The sequence below is a fragment of the Lycorma delicatula genome, chromosome 13 (assembly GCF_047948215.1).
Source record: "Lycorma delicatula isolate Av1 chromosome 13, ASM4794821v1, whole genome shotgun sequence".
In the NCBI taxonomy this organism is placed as follows: Eukaryota; Metazoa; Arthropoda; class Insecta; order Hemiptera; family Fulgoridae; genus Lycorma; species Lycorma delicatula.
Window position 1 is genome coordinate 13,226,904 of NC_134467.1, and position 16,402 is coordinate 13,243,305.

The following is a 16,402-nucleotide window of genomic DNA, read 5'->3' on the forward strand; positions in this document are numbered from 1 at the left end:
ATGCTATTTAACTGATGAATTCCTTTTTTGATGAATCTCTAGATATTAACCTCAAAATTACATCTTATACACTTTTAGGAAATCTCTTGGAAAGATTAAAGTGTGTATAAGCAAGGGTACTCCAGTAAAGGCCTAAGCTTATAACAAAATTAAATAAAAATATTTTCAGTATATATTCAAACTGTTAAGGATCGATCGATCAACAGTGGAATGAGGAGGAATAGGGAATTGGATGAGATGTAAAATAATGATGGAATCTAGTAGTTGCGTGGAAGAATAAGGCAAGATGGATGGGTCATGTGGTTAGAAAAGGATAGGATAATTCAGGGATAATGAGGCACAGAGAAGAGGGGAGTTGTAAAAAAGAAAAACCTACACGGTGATGGTGGAATGGTATCAGGGAGGATTTTAGTAAAGACTGTAATATGATGCTCGCACTGTGGTGAAAGAATATGAGAACAATGGGGGATTTGCACCCTAAAAATTAAAATTTGGGGATTTTACACTTCTTCCAGTTTAATTTATACAGGTATCCCTGTGAATGTTTACTTAAGATATGGGAGACCTTATGTAATTTAGTGCATGAAGAATTGTCACGACTGATAAAGACTTTTGCTTGTGGCTATAAAATAAATCTGTGGCTGAGTTGTTTGGCTGCTAAATCTGGATTTCTAAATCTTTCCTAAAATATATTCATGACATTCATAAATATAGATGTAACCATACATGCAACAAACAGAAAAATAATTGTTTGTAGACAATTTGTAATTACACCTCTAAACTATTTAGTTTACACCTTTATATTTAAGTTTACACACATCTAAACTATTGAAGTTTTTTTTACAGAAGACAAAAAATATAAATTAAAAATCTTATTCATATACTTGGATCCATCATGTTTTAATATATATATTTTAAAACAGTTCACAGCAATTTAAAAAACAATAAGCCTATATTTTATATCTTCATCCATCTAACATAAAAATGAATATAAATTAAATAAAATACAATAAAATAATTAATATAAAAATTAATAAATTCATCACAGACTTTTACGATATTACTATTATCATTGTTATCATTACCATCTTTATAAAATTTACCAGTAATATTTATCATTATTTATGTTTTATAATAAAAATAACGATAAAAAAACAAAAAAAAAGAATTTATGCAAATGAAAAAAGGTATTTCCATTTCATTTTTCTTTTTATTATTATAATAGTATAATAATTAAATAATAAATTACATTATATAAATAGTTATTAAAATCTGTATTTTTATTTTTTTTTTGTATATAATTTTTGTTTTGTAAACAATATTATAGAGTTCACATACTTAATATTATAAATAAAACAAAAAAAACTATATTAACTATATATATATATATTATTTTTTTTATGCACTTATATGTACGAATGAAACGGTAATATGTATAAAAACAGCACGTATGTTATCAATTGTATTAATTACATTTGTACTTCTGAAACAAAAAAAAAAAAATAAAAAAATAAAAGGATCAAATAAAAATAATGAAATTTTCAATAACATTTCACAATTTACATGCAGTCAATAAATTACATATCTAAAAAAAAATTTCCACATTCGATAATATAATTTGTCACCTGTCTTGAGATTAATGAGAGGTATTTTTAAAATCATACCTGTATACAAGGGCTGTAATTTATAAATTAACATCATAGTTGTGTAATAAAAATAAACAAAATAAATTGAAAACAATCTACTACATACAAAAGTTATATTACTTGTTCACACAGTTCCCAACCAATTTCAAGCACTTGTATCGCATCTCTTCCAAAAGAAAAGACATGCTTATGTACCCATCCAATCTCTGATTTGATCCACGAGTTTATCATTATTTTTGAAGTGTTGAGAAGCCAGCCAATTCTGCAATTTTGTGAACATACGAAAATCGGGTGGTGCTAAATAAGGGCTGTAAGGAGGATGGTAAAAAATCCGCCACTTAAACTTGTACAGTACACTCTTAGTGCTAGCACCAATGTGAGGTTGTGCATGTCATGCAAAACAATGATCCTCTTTGTTAATATCCTCTGTCGTTTATTTTGTATCCCTTTTCTAAGCTTTTTTCCTGTTATTGTCACACCAGCTTCATAGATTCTGCCAACAAAATTCTTTTACGGTCATTAAACGAAGTAGCCATAATTTTTTATTCCGATTTGGTTTATTTGAATTTTTTGGGCTTGTTCAGCGAGCGTATGTGTATTCACCGTTTGGACTGTCATTTTGTCTCAATACTGATAAAGCAAATCCATGTCTGTCTCCAGTAACAATACTATCAAGAAATTCACTTTATTCTGCTATCACTGAGGGAAAAATGCTGCTCTCATTCTTTTCATTTGGTGGACGGCTTTGTTGCCTTGGTACCTGTTATACATAGTGCTTATGAAAAACTAATTTGTCTGTAACAATTCTGTAAAAAGTGATCTTGAAATCTGAGGAAATTTTTTACCAGGAATTGTGAAGCAGCATTTATCACAAACAGCATGTACAATTTTTTTTAATAAGTTCATCGCTTAATCGAAAATCATCCCCTTCCTTCCTTATTGTGTGCATTGATTCATCTTCCCTGAATTTTCTGCACCATTTTCTCTCTTTTTTCTGTTTAGCCTCCAGAACCACTATAAGGTATTACTTAAGAGGATGAATGAGAATGATATGTATGAATATAAATGGACCATTTTCTAACAAAGAACAATTATTTGCTACATTATTACTGTAATCTATAACCAGTGGTAGATTTTGTTGCAGATGTACCTTCTATTATCAAAAAATGAATGATGCTATACACCTCATAGTAGGCAGGAGCTGCAACAATTACCCTCATTTTTCACCATGTAATACTCAAGCGATACAGAATGAAACAGTGACCGACTTATGTGAGATGATGCTTAAACTTTGCTGATGTCTACAGCGCATACGCTATAGTGCTACAGAAACCGGTTTGTTTGTAACACCCGACCGGAGGTTGATTTATAAATAACCTACATGAAAAGAAAATACAGCTTCAAAACAGAAAAACTGTTGTGATCCGGCTTGGAAACAATTACTACAGCTTATATTACAAAAACTGGCAGGAACAGGTCTTACGGTAAAAATGAATACAAATATTCATGTAAAAATTAAAAGAAAAATATCAGAATAAACCGGGGTTGAAAATAATATTTTTCTTTCATTTATCCCCCACCACGTAAACTCCAATAAAATATTTTTTTAATTTATATTTCTTTTTTAGTCGGTCATCATAAAAGTATTGAATTAATCAGATGTTCAATACTATAATATAAAATTACTTAGGAAACCGATTAGGCATTTCAAGTAAAGAATATGATGTACTTATTCTTAAAATAATGATATCTATGTAAGTGGTAATCAGAAGGCCTAGTTTATTCAGCAAGATAAGTGAATTATATACTAAGTACTGGTTGTAATTTTGATTATGTGCGATTTATACAAGCAAAGTCCTTTAAATTGACAACCATTAAATTCTGTGAAAGAACAAATGTCTGTGTGAGAACATGCATTATCACAGATGAAGAAAATTCCACAGGTTATTGTGCAGTGTTGCTAGTTTTGTATCGCCTGAAGCTTTGTAGGTCTCACGATACACTTCAACATTCAATGTACCGCCAAATTTCATAAATTCAATAAAAAGCTTTTCATCGAGTTTTGCTACCAATTCATCAGACAGAACATCAGGTCCGCCACATCATTTTTCATCATTAACATTTGACTGGACATTTTAAAAAATGATACACCAGTGCCTGAATGCACCTTCATTCATTACATATTTTTTCTGTAAAGATCATATAGTTCCTGATAAATCTCAACGGGTTTGTAAGTATTTTGCGAAAAGACCAATAACTGATCTCATTACAACTGCAGAATTTTCTACACTGGCACACATTTTAAACATTTGTAAAATATCATCACCAAGAGGCATGAAAGTTCTTCACATAACGCAGCTTGATGCATACTGGGTCAGGCTAGTAATGACTACCAAGATGGCATCGCTACCCTCACTCCATTGTAAACGACAAATGTAAATTACTTTCTGGTTAGCCCTTGTGTATTACTTTAAACCACTGTTATTTTAGTATAGTCTAACGATTAAGAAACAAGAAGATTTTCTACCGACTGAGAAACAATGTACAAGTAAGCGATTTGTGAATTGTAGTGAACAACTCGTGCAATTAATAGCTTTGTAATTAACCTTACTTTCAATCTGGGAACACAACTTTGCTCAGGCCCATGAATATCAGGCAAATATGGAACCTTTTTTTATAGAAGTTGTCATATTAGCAATGTAGGAACAAAAAAAATTCTGTTTTAAATTTTGGAAAAGTGAATTTCAGACTAGTAATTAAATAAACAAAATGTATGTGAATATACTTGGGCAAGGTTCAGTGGTTTGTACAGATTAAAATTGTTAACAAAACTCTTGCTGCTGGTGATCAATTTCTTATTAAGAAACCATCACTAACGTATGAGAACAGACTGTTGTCTTAGATACAGTCATTACATTCTTCAAACAGGACTTTCATCTCCTGATACCACTTTTTGAATACCTTTCCTTTTGAAACGAAAAGCAATAGATAAATTTCGCTTTTATTCCAAATTATATGGCCAAAGTACAAAAGATTAAAGTACTTTAGTATGTTAACTGCCTCCCTTTGTTGGTTAGGAAAACGTTAACATTGGCAACCCACTTGGAAAATTGTCATGCTACGATTAAATTATACCTACAACACTTCCAGTTACTTGGTTACAGTTTCTGTAGGATTTATGACCCCAACTTATGAAAAGAACTCTTTTTTTATAGTAAATATCTAAATGAAATATTTATATACTCATAATCCATTTTTTTATATACCCATTAGCTCACAAATTTTTCAGGAAAATTTAGGGATTTAGTACATAATTTATTTACTGCTAAACAATTTCATTAAATCAAAATTATTAATGTGGATTAATTCTTATTTTAAAATAAAATTCTTACCAATTCATAAATTATTTATCTAATTCCAAAGCAGCATACTGTTCTTCATCGACTTCAGTCATCATCAGGTTACCGTCTGGTAATAATAAAACTACTCTGCGTGGTCCACCTAAAAATAAAAAATGCGATATGCAAAATTATTTAATTTGCTACTAAAATTCCATGCGACTGAAAACTATGTAACTTAGGACATTAACTTTAACTACAGAATTTTGAGGTTGGGTTCTGACCAGTACAACTGTCCTAGCAATATATATAAAATAGTCCTTTAACTTAACAGTAAAAGCTACAGAGTTGTCGTCAGCAAAAAAAATACTTTTTAAAATTCTTTGCTGAAATTCTATTGAAATGATTTTCAATAGTTACAAAAACAAATTTCACATGTTGTTCTTCAGTCTTGAAGTTTTAACACCTTCTTCATCCACATTTGGAAACATTTCTAAATTATTTTGCTTTAAATTTCTGCTCTAAAATTACAGTTTTCTACAAAAAGCATTAACTTTATCACTCGTATCCAAATATGTGTATTTGCTCTTTGGAGTTGAAGATTTAAGGTATTTAATTTCTTAAATATGTCGATCAAGTAGCTCAATTGCATCACAAATAAAAACCATCTTGAAACTTCTCGGCTCCAGCCAGTTTTCCTCTCTTAGAAAAATGGCGATTTCATCTCTTAATTTATAAACACATTACAAAAATTTCCCAGGTGATTGAAAGGCAAGATGGTAATCTTGCAATAAAATAGTAATGCTGAATGTAATGCACCCATAAAGTTCAAATCCTAGTAAAGTCAGTTACTTTTACACGGATTTGAATACTAGATTGTGGATACCGGTGTTCTTTGGTGGTTGGTTTTCAATTAACCACACATCTTAGGAATGGTCAACCAGTGAGTACATGACTATACTTCACTTACATTTTATACACATCATCCAATATTTAACGAAGACCAGAACAGTTCTGCGATTTTTATAAAGTGGAAAATAGTGCCTTGGAACACTACAAAAAAAATGTACTAAAAAGATAAGCACTAACAAGAAATTAAGAGAATAACTGAAATTTGTGTAGTCCACACGTAAGTTACAGATTTATTTATTTTTTAAAAAATTAATTGCATAAATTGTTTTATAAATTTAATTTTACAGTATTGCTGTTTTAGTATCTCTTTATCTGTATTTAATAAAATTGACTAAAACAAAAATACCTGACAGTAAAGATAAGTTTTTCTCTTTGTTTTTCCAATATTAAATTAGTTTGCTTTAGTGTATAATGTTATCTAAATTAATATCATACCTAATGCATATAGTCAATTAAACTGCATACATTATGTTTTATGACCTTTTTACGTAGAATTAGTTTATATCTGTAAACATACAGGAGAATAACCTTAGATGTTTAATTGAATCAGCCGCTTTGCTTTATTGATTCACTTTTGTTACGTATAAAAATTATTCTAATAAGCGACATCTACTGTATATGAACGATAAGAGATATTTCAGAAATGACGATCCACTTTAACCGATGGTGATCCTCAATAGCCATTGTGTATTTTTCACCATGAATTGCTTACACAAAACAAGACAGTGAACAAGGAATATTATATTTGAAATAATGAGTCTTTGTTAGGCTATCATAAAAAAAAGTAATTCTTGAAGATAAAAATGATAACTGACCCTCGCATAAATCTTAATGAATCAGTTTATGGAATGAAACAATTTTTCTCAACCCCTCATTCACTTGATTTAGACTTTTTATTTTTATATTAAAAAAAAAACAGTTGAACAGTGAATTTTTAGAGTCAACCGAATCTATAATAGAAAATCTACTAGCAAAATTGCGCAGTACTCTGAATGAAGTGTTCCAGAAATGTCTCAAACGATGGAAAAAAGTTAGAAGTGCATTCAGATGTAGTTAGTGCAAGCCAGAAAATTTTAAAGGCAACAAGGGCGAATGTATTCTAAAATAAACAAAAATTTTTTGCTTAAACGGTTCAGAAATTTATCGAATGAACCTTGTAAATATAAAACAGGTCTGGAAAATTGGTGGGTACAGGAAAAAATTATAAGAGTTGGAACTGAAAAAAATAAAATATGAATGTAAATGCTATTTTGTCAAAAAGTAAAAGCTCATTATAAAACATTAAGCGAAAAAACTTACCACCCGGTGCAGGTTCTCCGGCTTCAACCAACTGTGCGACAACTTGACCAGCTTGATCATCAGAACCGGCAACAACTGTAGCATCTTCACTTCCTTCTTCAAGAGAGACAAGTTCTCCGCCATCACCCTCCTTTACATAGAACTGAGAACATCCCGTACTTCCTGTTAGTATGTCCACCTGATTCCATCACCATACCACAATAAAATATATTACTAGGTAATATGGTTTCGTTAACGATTTCACATCATTACGAATCACCAAGTTTTATGACTTTTTTTTATGTAAAAAATTGAAAAATATTGTCATTAAAATTTTAAAAAGAAAAATCATTTAAATTTTGGCATGATATTTTAACAAATGACAACATAGGGCATAAATATAGAACATAAGATATGTTATCTGAATTATTTGTTTTCTAGAAGCTGAAGTCAAGAAACAGTTTTATAGTTAACTACTTGCTACGAATAGGGGAGTTTTCTAATCTCAACATTAATAAAATTAAACACTGGCAATGCTTTTTCAAGATTAATATTTCATATAACATTACTGTAAAATAATAAGTACAGCTAATTTAAAAACTACCGCAATACGTTTTATCATCAAAAGCTCTGTGATACTGAAACTGGAATGAGAAATTCAGAACATATGGAATGTGCTGTAGGGATCATGTAAATAAAAGAATGGTATAACCGTTTCAAAAATTACCAGACTTCAGTGAAACATTAAAAATTCTGAGAGACCAGTAAACAAACTTATAAGAAAGGTCTGAAATCATATTGTGAAATTGCTGATGATGATATCCTGTTTAAAGCATCCTATCATTTTCATGATGCTTACAGAAAAATATAAGAGCTGTGGGAATTTTGTAGCTGAAGACTTAATCGTGAAAAAACTTTACCCCTTACTTGCACCTAGTCCAGAATTTTTTTTATCTAAAAATGTAACTTCTCAGGTTTGCCGGGCGCTTCATTCCCTAACATGACTTCTTTGATTTCTTATAATTTTACCAAGCTTTCAAAAATGTTCTGAAGAGTGGAAAAAGAGATGGACTAAGTGCGTTATGTCAGAAGGATTATACTTTGAACCGGAATAAGAGCAAAAACTGAATACATGAAATAGTTTCGTCCTAATGTTCTAGGATTGAATACTTTAAAACCTTGTACAAGACCATATTAAAATTTAAAATCCAGAAAATCTGTATTGAGATTTAAAATCAAAGTACTATATAAACAATTAATTGCATAGGATCACTATTCTCAGTCCATTATTCAAGTCTCTTTGAAGGGACTGTTCGGGCCTTGCGGTCCTCCCAGAACTTTTACACATGTTCCTATCTTCATTCCCTTTCTGGTGTTAAAAATGTTAATGTTGTGAGTTTCTTTCTTGATTTTTTTTGTTAAATTTTATTTTGTCTGTGGTGTCTTCTGGTATAAGTCCAATTTCCTTCAGATCCTATCTTATTTCTCTGATCCATCTGCATCTTGTCTTGGTGTTTTTCAAGTCGAGATTGCATTGCACCAGCTGTTTCAGAAGTCTCGAATCTTGCATCCTCATGTTGTGTCAAAGAATCCTTGTACCTCTTCTCTTCATGTATCAACTCTTTGTACATGATTTTGTTGGGCATAATCTACCACACTGCCTGTCACTTTCTGATTATTTTTATTGATGCAGGTTCTTCCAATTCTTCTTGATTTTCTGGAGTCTGTCAGTCTTTGACTGTTTGTTCAGGGAAGAGTGTTTCTGTTGCATACGTGGCTTCTGGTTTTATAATTGTTGTAGCGTCTTATTTTTGTAATTATTGATAAGATTTTTTTTACTGTAATTGTATCAGGTTAATTTTTGTGCTTTAGCTAGTTTGTTTGTTCTTGTTTGGAATGAAATTTTTTTGTTGAAGTTGTTTGTTAATATTTCTCTGAGGTATTTAAACTGGCTTTATACAAGGTTTTTAAAAATAATAATATAAAAATATTTATTTGATAAATATAATTAATAAACAAACGGATTAATAAACTACTGGGTATACAGTTTTAAAAATCATTTAATTAATTTTTTTTAACGTTAAAGACATACAAAACCATTAATTTAAGCCCACCACCTTCTGTCACAAGAATTTTAGTATAATCTCACTTTACTGTTGGAGCAAAAATCGGGAAAATTTTTTCGCTAGCTATAACTTGAAAACAAGTGTTTCTCAATTTAAATGAAGTATTTCTTTATATTCATTGATAGAACATGTCCTGGAATTATTTATGCTTCTTTCTGAAACAATTCTCAGTTTTATAACTTCCCTTAATATGAAAATCATTTATTTGTTTTAGTTTTTCTTTAAAATTATTTAAAAATTCTTATAACATTTAAAAAAATTTTTTGTTTGTATTTTTTTTTTTCTATGTAATAGATAAAAACTAGAACTTGTATAACTTTAATTCAGCTCATAAAGATAATATTTTCTTCCCTTATGGGAAGAAATTAGCATCTTTCAATAAAGAAAAATGGAAAAAAATTGATTATACTGTATAATACACAAAACAACAACTACACATTCACACAGTATGTATATGTAAAAAAAAAAATGAAATACCGACTTGTTCAGGTATAAGTTGTGCTACAGCATCAGCGTATGCAGAATCTAATGTTAGTACGGCTGATGTAGATGATTCTTCACCTTCAACACCTTCACTGCCGGCTTCAGTTGTAACATAAACGCACTGTTGTCCACCTTCACTGCTCGAAACTAATAATGTGTTACCACCCACATCAGCATTAGATACCTAAAATAACATTTTTTTCCGATTACAAACTGAATAAAGTTTCATAGTTTTATAAATTTAATAAATTGTCAGTTGGATAAGTCAAAAATTTCCTCATGAGTAGTAGAAGAGACTTTACAATTATACAAATAAAAATTTATAATAATAAGTATGTAAAGTCACTGGCAGAATTAACCACATTATTTTCCAACTGACTGCTCATAAGATAATTAAGACATAAAACAAACCAGCCATGTGAAAATTATATATATATATATATATAATATACAGGTGATTGAAAAGTTAATCCCCAATTTTAAAATACTTATACTTTATTATGGATACGAAAGGAATGCGTTTAGCATAAGGTTCTATTTATAAAATTCGATATGGGTACCAGATTTCTTGAGGGGGCCAGGAATCGCATCAACTGATTTCACCAAGAACTCTTGAAGAATGGAAGCTGTAACTTCTTGTATTCACTCTTCAAGTTCTTTCAAAGTTTTTGGTTTGGTACAGTAGATCTGCTCATTTAACCAATCTCAGGGAAAAAAGTCGCAGAGTGTTAAGTGAGGACTTCTGGCTGGCCACTCATACTGAACATGATGACCCATCCATCTTCCAAGAATGTGCTCATTTAACTCTGTAACCAAAATTCTAACTGATAATGTCCTGAACGTGTTACCATATCATTTTGAATTCCTCAGATTATCTTTGAAGTAATTTTCTTAAGGACATCTTTCTTGCCCTTAAACATAAATCAAAATATTTCTTTTCTGCAAACAGGTTCTCCCTCCTTGTGTTTGATACCTGCTTTTCTTATCTTACTTACACCATTTACCCTTTGCAATTTGATTTTTACAATAATGAATTTCTTCTATTTTTTATAACGGCTTCCTTTTTGTCATATTTTATTATAATTATTTTATTTTTATCTCTTTTCAAAATAAATTTTCTGTTATCAATGAATACATACCAAACACATAATTTCTTTTAACTCATTTCTAGTTTCAGCTAAAAGAATAGTATAATCAGAACATATCCTTTTCCACTTAATTCTTCATTCTTAATTCACATTTTTTTATTTAATAAAACTTTAAATGTCAATGACAACTGTTTCATTCATTACTACTAATAAATGCCAACAGCATGTAATTAAAACTGTTCCCAGAGTTTTTAAATTTCGGCGATTTATGGGAACCTTTATTAAATATTAGTTTAATAGTTGAATTTTACCCAAAAGAGATACAGTTAAGGAGACCTGACTTTACTCAATATACACTCCAGGTTATTGTGCAGCTACCAGAATAGGAAACACGAGTACTTGTTTGATCCACTCACAGCCTTCCAATCAGATATCTACTGGCTCTTCATGTCCTGGAATCCTCTGTGTGAAGAACATATCCTTGCATCCACAGAACCAATAAAGTGTAATAAGGGATCAAGAATCAGGAAAAGGAGTGGATGGTGAGAAAGTTTTAATCTACCTATTAAGGTAATCAGGACCTGAAAGATTCTTCTTTTAAAGTTATTTAACGAGTGGAGTATATCTTATTACTTATTTATTAACTGTGTTAAAAAAAAGCAACAAGGATACACTAGATGCTTATCTCACTTTCTACATAATGGCTACCATTCTTATCATTTTCATGAATCTTAGATTCATCTATGCAATTCATTTTATAGTGTTTCAATAGATGAATTCTTGCATGGAGTACAGAATAGATTTACACTCTTTATAATTCAACTCTGTATTTATAAAATTTCAAACATTTCACTTGAATCCACATTATCAAATCTCTACATAAGATTAATAAACATCATAAACCGAGCAGGTACGTCTTTTACACGTCCACTATTCAGGTAAAAGATATAAAAATAAAATAAAATAATGAACAATAATTTTTAAAAGAAACCTGATAAAGTAGACCATCTTCACCGGTTATAGTAACAACATCGTGGGCTTCTGTTGTTTCATTTGATGTAACAGCAGTCCCTGATGTAGTTGTCACAGTGGCGACAGCGGTAGGTGTAGTCTGATGATATAATTTACGTGCAGGTACTGTTATTGTACCTAATGATGTACTACTAGCATTATTGTTTACATTCCCTGTACTTCCTGTTGTTGTTGCACCAGTTAGTACTGATAAATGGCTATTACTAATGACAGATGAACCTCTGGAATTAAAAAAAAATTAACATAATTCATTAGACAGATTTAAATTACTTACAATAATATATGTATAACATGAGGTGGTATTTCTCTAATATGTATTTACTTGTTCTCTCAATTAAAAACAGGATAACAACCGATTATAAAAATTAAAATGAATTTTATATTATTTGAAAATATCAACCCAAATCGGGATTTGAACCAATAAACTTATAGATAGAAGGCAAAAATGTTAACAATTTCATCACAGAGGTCGACTAATATTCGGTCAAAACAATGATAATTACTTTAACAACGGTAGTTAATGTAACAATTATTATGGTCCTTGACTAACACTTTTACAGGTAGTGCCTGTATATACAGCACACTATTGTACAAGCCGAGATGTTGTAACTACCAGATATTTATAAACAAAATATCGTTGTTTATCACTGACTTCAAAGTAACAGTATAAATTCTCTTATTCCATACTGGATATTTTTAATCTTCTTTTAATTGTAGTTCTGTGTTTCAGTACTTTTTTTAATACACATGACTGTGTGTGTATATTTGGTTATAGTGTGATTATTGAGATTTGATAGTGTGATTACTCTGTATGTGTGTGTATTTGAATAATTTATCGATGTGGCTGATAATTCAGGAACATCTTTCAATAATAACAGAAAAGAGAAACATTTGTGAAGTGGTGAAAAAAAAAAATAGTTTTAAACATATTCAATCTGGAGAAAAATACTACATTGGTAAAAAAAGAAGTAGTGAAATTTACTTCTGAATTAACTGGTGTGTTGGTTAGTAGTATTAATAGATTACGGACTGAAATAAGTAGGAAAGGAAAGGTAGAGAGTCCTGTTAAAAATAGAAAACATGGAAAACCTTTGCTAGTAAAGTGGGATGAATTTGACAAAAATGTAATAAGATTGACTATATATAATTTCTTTTTTCAAAATTAAATATTAACTTTGAAAAAATTGCTGGCTTTGATAAACTGTGACAAGAGTTTATTGAAGACTGGATGCACTAATTTATACAAATTACTGTTGTCAATGGATTTTAAATTTATTAAAAGAAATAGAAATAAGTGTAATTGTTGATCGAGAAGAGATCATAATTTGGCGACATAATTATTTAAAAAAAAAATAGCAAATTACAGAAGAACAGATAGAAATATATTTTATTTGGATGAGACGTGGGTAAATGAAGGCCACACCATTTCAAGAATTTGGTGTGATACGACAGTTACATCAGTAAAAACAGCATTTCTGTCAGGATTAAACAGGGCCTGCAACCTCCGAAAAATAAAAGAAAGCGATTAATTGTGGTATATATTGACAATAAAAATGGATTTTTAGTGGGTGGGATTACTAGTTTTTGAATCCAAAAAAATTTGGAGACTACCACAATGACATGAACAGAGATATTTTTAGGAAGTGGTTTGAAAAAGTATTGTCGTTATTACCCAAAAATATATTGTTATAATGAACAATGCTCCGTACCACAGAGTAAAACTGAAAAATATTCCAAACAGTTCATGGAGGAAACAAGAAATTTCTTTATGGCTGCAATAAAAAAATATCCACTTTGGAGAAAACAGTTTAAAAGCAGAACTCCTTGAACATGTAAAACACAATCGTGACAAATTTAATAAATTTTTAATCGATGATTTGGCAGAAATGAAAGGTTATATGGTGTAAGGCCCCCCCCCCCTTTCACTGTAACCTTAATTGAGTTAGTGTAGAGCCAAGTAAAAGAAGGCTATGCTGCCCGAAATAATAATACATATAAAATGAAAGACTTTAAAATCCTGCTTGAAAAAGGCGTAAATGAGGTATCAACTGATAAATGGAAACAGTGCGTGAAGCATGTTACAGACGAAGAACAAAAGATGTGGGATGTTGTGGTTGATGAACTAATGTTAGAGATGATTCGTCGTCAATGCCAACTTCTGGGAGTGATGAAGAATCGGATATAGTGGGAGAAATCTATTGTTTGTCGGACACTGACAGAGAATAAGGTAAGCAATTTTCTTAACATTTCGAAGTGATAAGATTTTATTCAAGTAATATATTTTACCTATTAAATTATTTTTAATAATATAGTAGTTATTGTTTGAGATATTGTTTTCGTAGGTTTTATTAGATTAAACATTTTCTGAGGGATTAAAAAGTTATACGTTTAGTATAAAATTAATTATGAAGTAATTTAAATAAATAATTATATAAGTAAATTATAATAATAATTAGAATTATAATAATTACAATTAAATAAATAAATTAAATTACGTTAAAATGAGTATAAAATTTTGTGAGGAATACAAAACATGTAATTTTTTGTTTAGTATGTAATATTTTTTAGGCATTTTGTTCCACAGCGCTCTGTCATCTCTGCAGTGTGTTTATGCAATATCTCCTTAGAATTAACAGAGAGTACATATATTCTTTAATTTTTTTCCTGATTCTTGAAGAAAAAAATACACCAGAAACAGGTAACAGTGTTATCCTATCCACCTTCTCAGCAGATAAGTAACTTGTCGATATGTTGCATAAAACAGAAAATAAAAGATTCTTGTCAGATAAAAATTAAACAATAATTGTAAATATGTTTATTGATTTAATTTGATTTGAATATATACATACTATTAACTAAGTTGTTGTCTGTTAAATAAAGAGTAAATCACTTTAGAGGTAATGTTAAATAGAAGATAAACTGATAAAATTAGAAAATTTATTTAATTTATATCAATTTTTTAGGTATATTATCTGCTCACAAATGATTTGTTTATTTATTGCAAATTGTATGTATATTTGAACTGATTATAAAGGAAATTTCTCATGCAATAAATTATCATTAAATGATCTTTCCAATTATAGTTTCCAATATGGTGGAACATTTGAAAAAAATTGCTATTTTGACTTTCATTCACCAAACGTATGAGAAGAATCATACTCATCTGATTACCTACTGCGCAATTGAGTGGTTGTAAATAATATGATTATAAATCTTAAAATTAATTTTATTATAAAATAAAATTTGCAAACCTTGTACCACGTGATGCATTAGTATTATTTGAACCCCTTTTGATTGTGACGGAAGACGAAGACGGGTCAGTTATTGTAATTGTATTACTATTTATATTGTTGACTGCCGACGATGTAGCTGAATCGACTGACAAATCGTTTGATGACCTATTTTCTGACTCTAACTCGACCTGAAATTATAAAAATAAATAATTAAATAAAAATTTGAATCAACATTAAATACATATATGTCAGAAGACCATTTTGCAGTGATTAGTACATGAGCTGGGTCATACTCTTACACGGATTCTCCTGTATTTGTTAATTATTTACTTAAAAACTGCCACAGAGCGTTTATAAGGCCTTTTTTTGTAGCTGAGAATATTATACTGTTAACATGAAAATATTTTATGTTGTTTGGATTGATAAATAGTGGTTAGTTGGTGTAATGGTCAGCATTCTAGCTCCTACTTCAGTTGTTTTGGGTTCAATTACCAACAATATTTCACCTATTTCATCTTCCTAGTTAAATTATATGCAGAAATATATTTGTAAAAAATAATGTGACCATACCTTCTCTATATAACTGGGTGCTTAAATTATCAAGTGCTACTGTTTCTGAATTGGGTATGAATCTGAACATGGTAGTTGACTGAAATAATTCATTACAGAAATGTGTGTCAATTATATTTAACAACACAGGCACGGTAAGATTCAGATAACTGTATAGTTGTCAAATTCAAGGATGCTGTTCTCAAGTTGCAAAAATCATGCTGGTTGCATATACCCAAAATAATGGGTTTTCGACAGCAATTTTCATAAAATCTGTGAGTATTTCATTGTGAAAGTTGCTGACAGATCAATTCAAATCCTGCTGAATGCTATCAAAGTGAACGAACGTTAATGACAGGAGCATATTGTACTTGGATTTCTGACGTGCGAGTCAAACTGTTGCACTGGAAATGAAACAATTTCACCATTATACTATAAATCATCGGTACAATTTCACTGACAATTACAGGTATGCTCATACTTAAAGTATTGAATGCTTGTGGAGGTTGTTGAAATAGTGGATTAAGAAACATAGGGGAATTCCCAGGCACCACTTAGTATCCTACTTCGCCAAATTCATGTGATGTCACATGATAGGGGATGAGAACCCGTTCCAGAACATACTTTATGCAATAAAGGACATCTGGCCCCAAGGAGTCACCATGTATCAATTGCTAATTAAAATCCGTGATCTTTAAGTTGAAATAATGCATTAGC

The 16,402-nt window shown here is 30.1% G+C and overlaps 1 protein-coding gene across 9 annotated transcripts in view; it reads right to left on the reverse strand.

The window, feature by feature from the left end:
- Positions 1-1,295: 1,295 nt before the first annotated feature.
- Positions 1,296-16,402, reverse strand: part of Chro (chromodomain-containing protein chromator) — a 137,401-nt gene continuing 122,294 nt past the window's right edge. For 7 of the 9 annotated variants that reach the window (XM_075381140.1, XM_075381147.1, XM_075381146.1 and 4 more), the window contains 6 exons: positions 15,155-15,324; positions 11,863-12,124; positions 9,782-9,967; positions 7,196-7,373; positions 5,039-5,147; positions 1,297-1,483 (listed from right to left, as the gene is read on the reverse strand). In XM_075381140.1, coding sequence (XP_075237255.1) covers positions 5,050-5,147; positions 7,196-7,373; positions 9,782-9,967; positions 11,863-12,124; positions 15,155-15,324 — 894 coding nt within the window. In that variant the 3' untranslated portion in view covers positions 1,297-1,483; positions 5,039-5,049. Of the gene's footprint in view, positions 1,484-5,038; positions 5,148-7,195; positions 7,374-9,781; positions 9,968-11,862; positions 12,125-15,154; positions 15,325-16,402 lie in introns of all 9 variants that reach the window. The other 2 variants (XM_075381143.1, XM_075381148.1) reach the window with 2 other exon arrangements.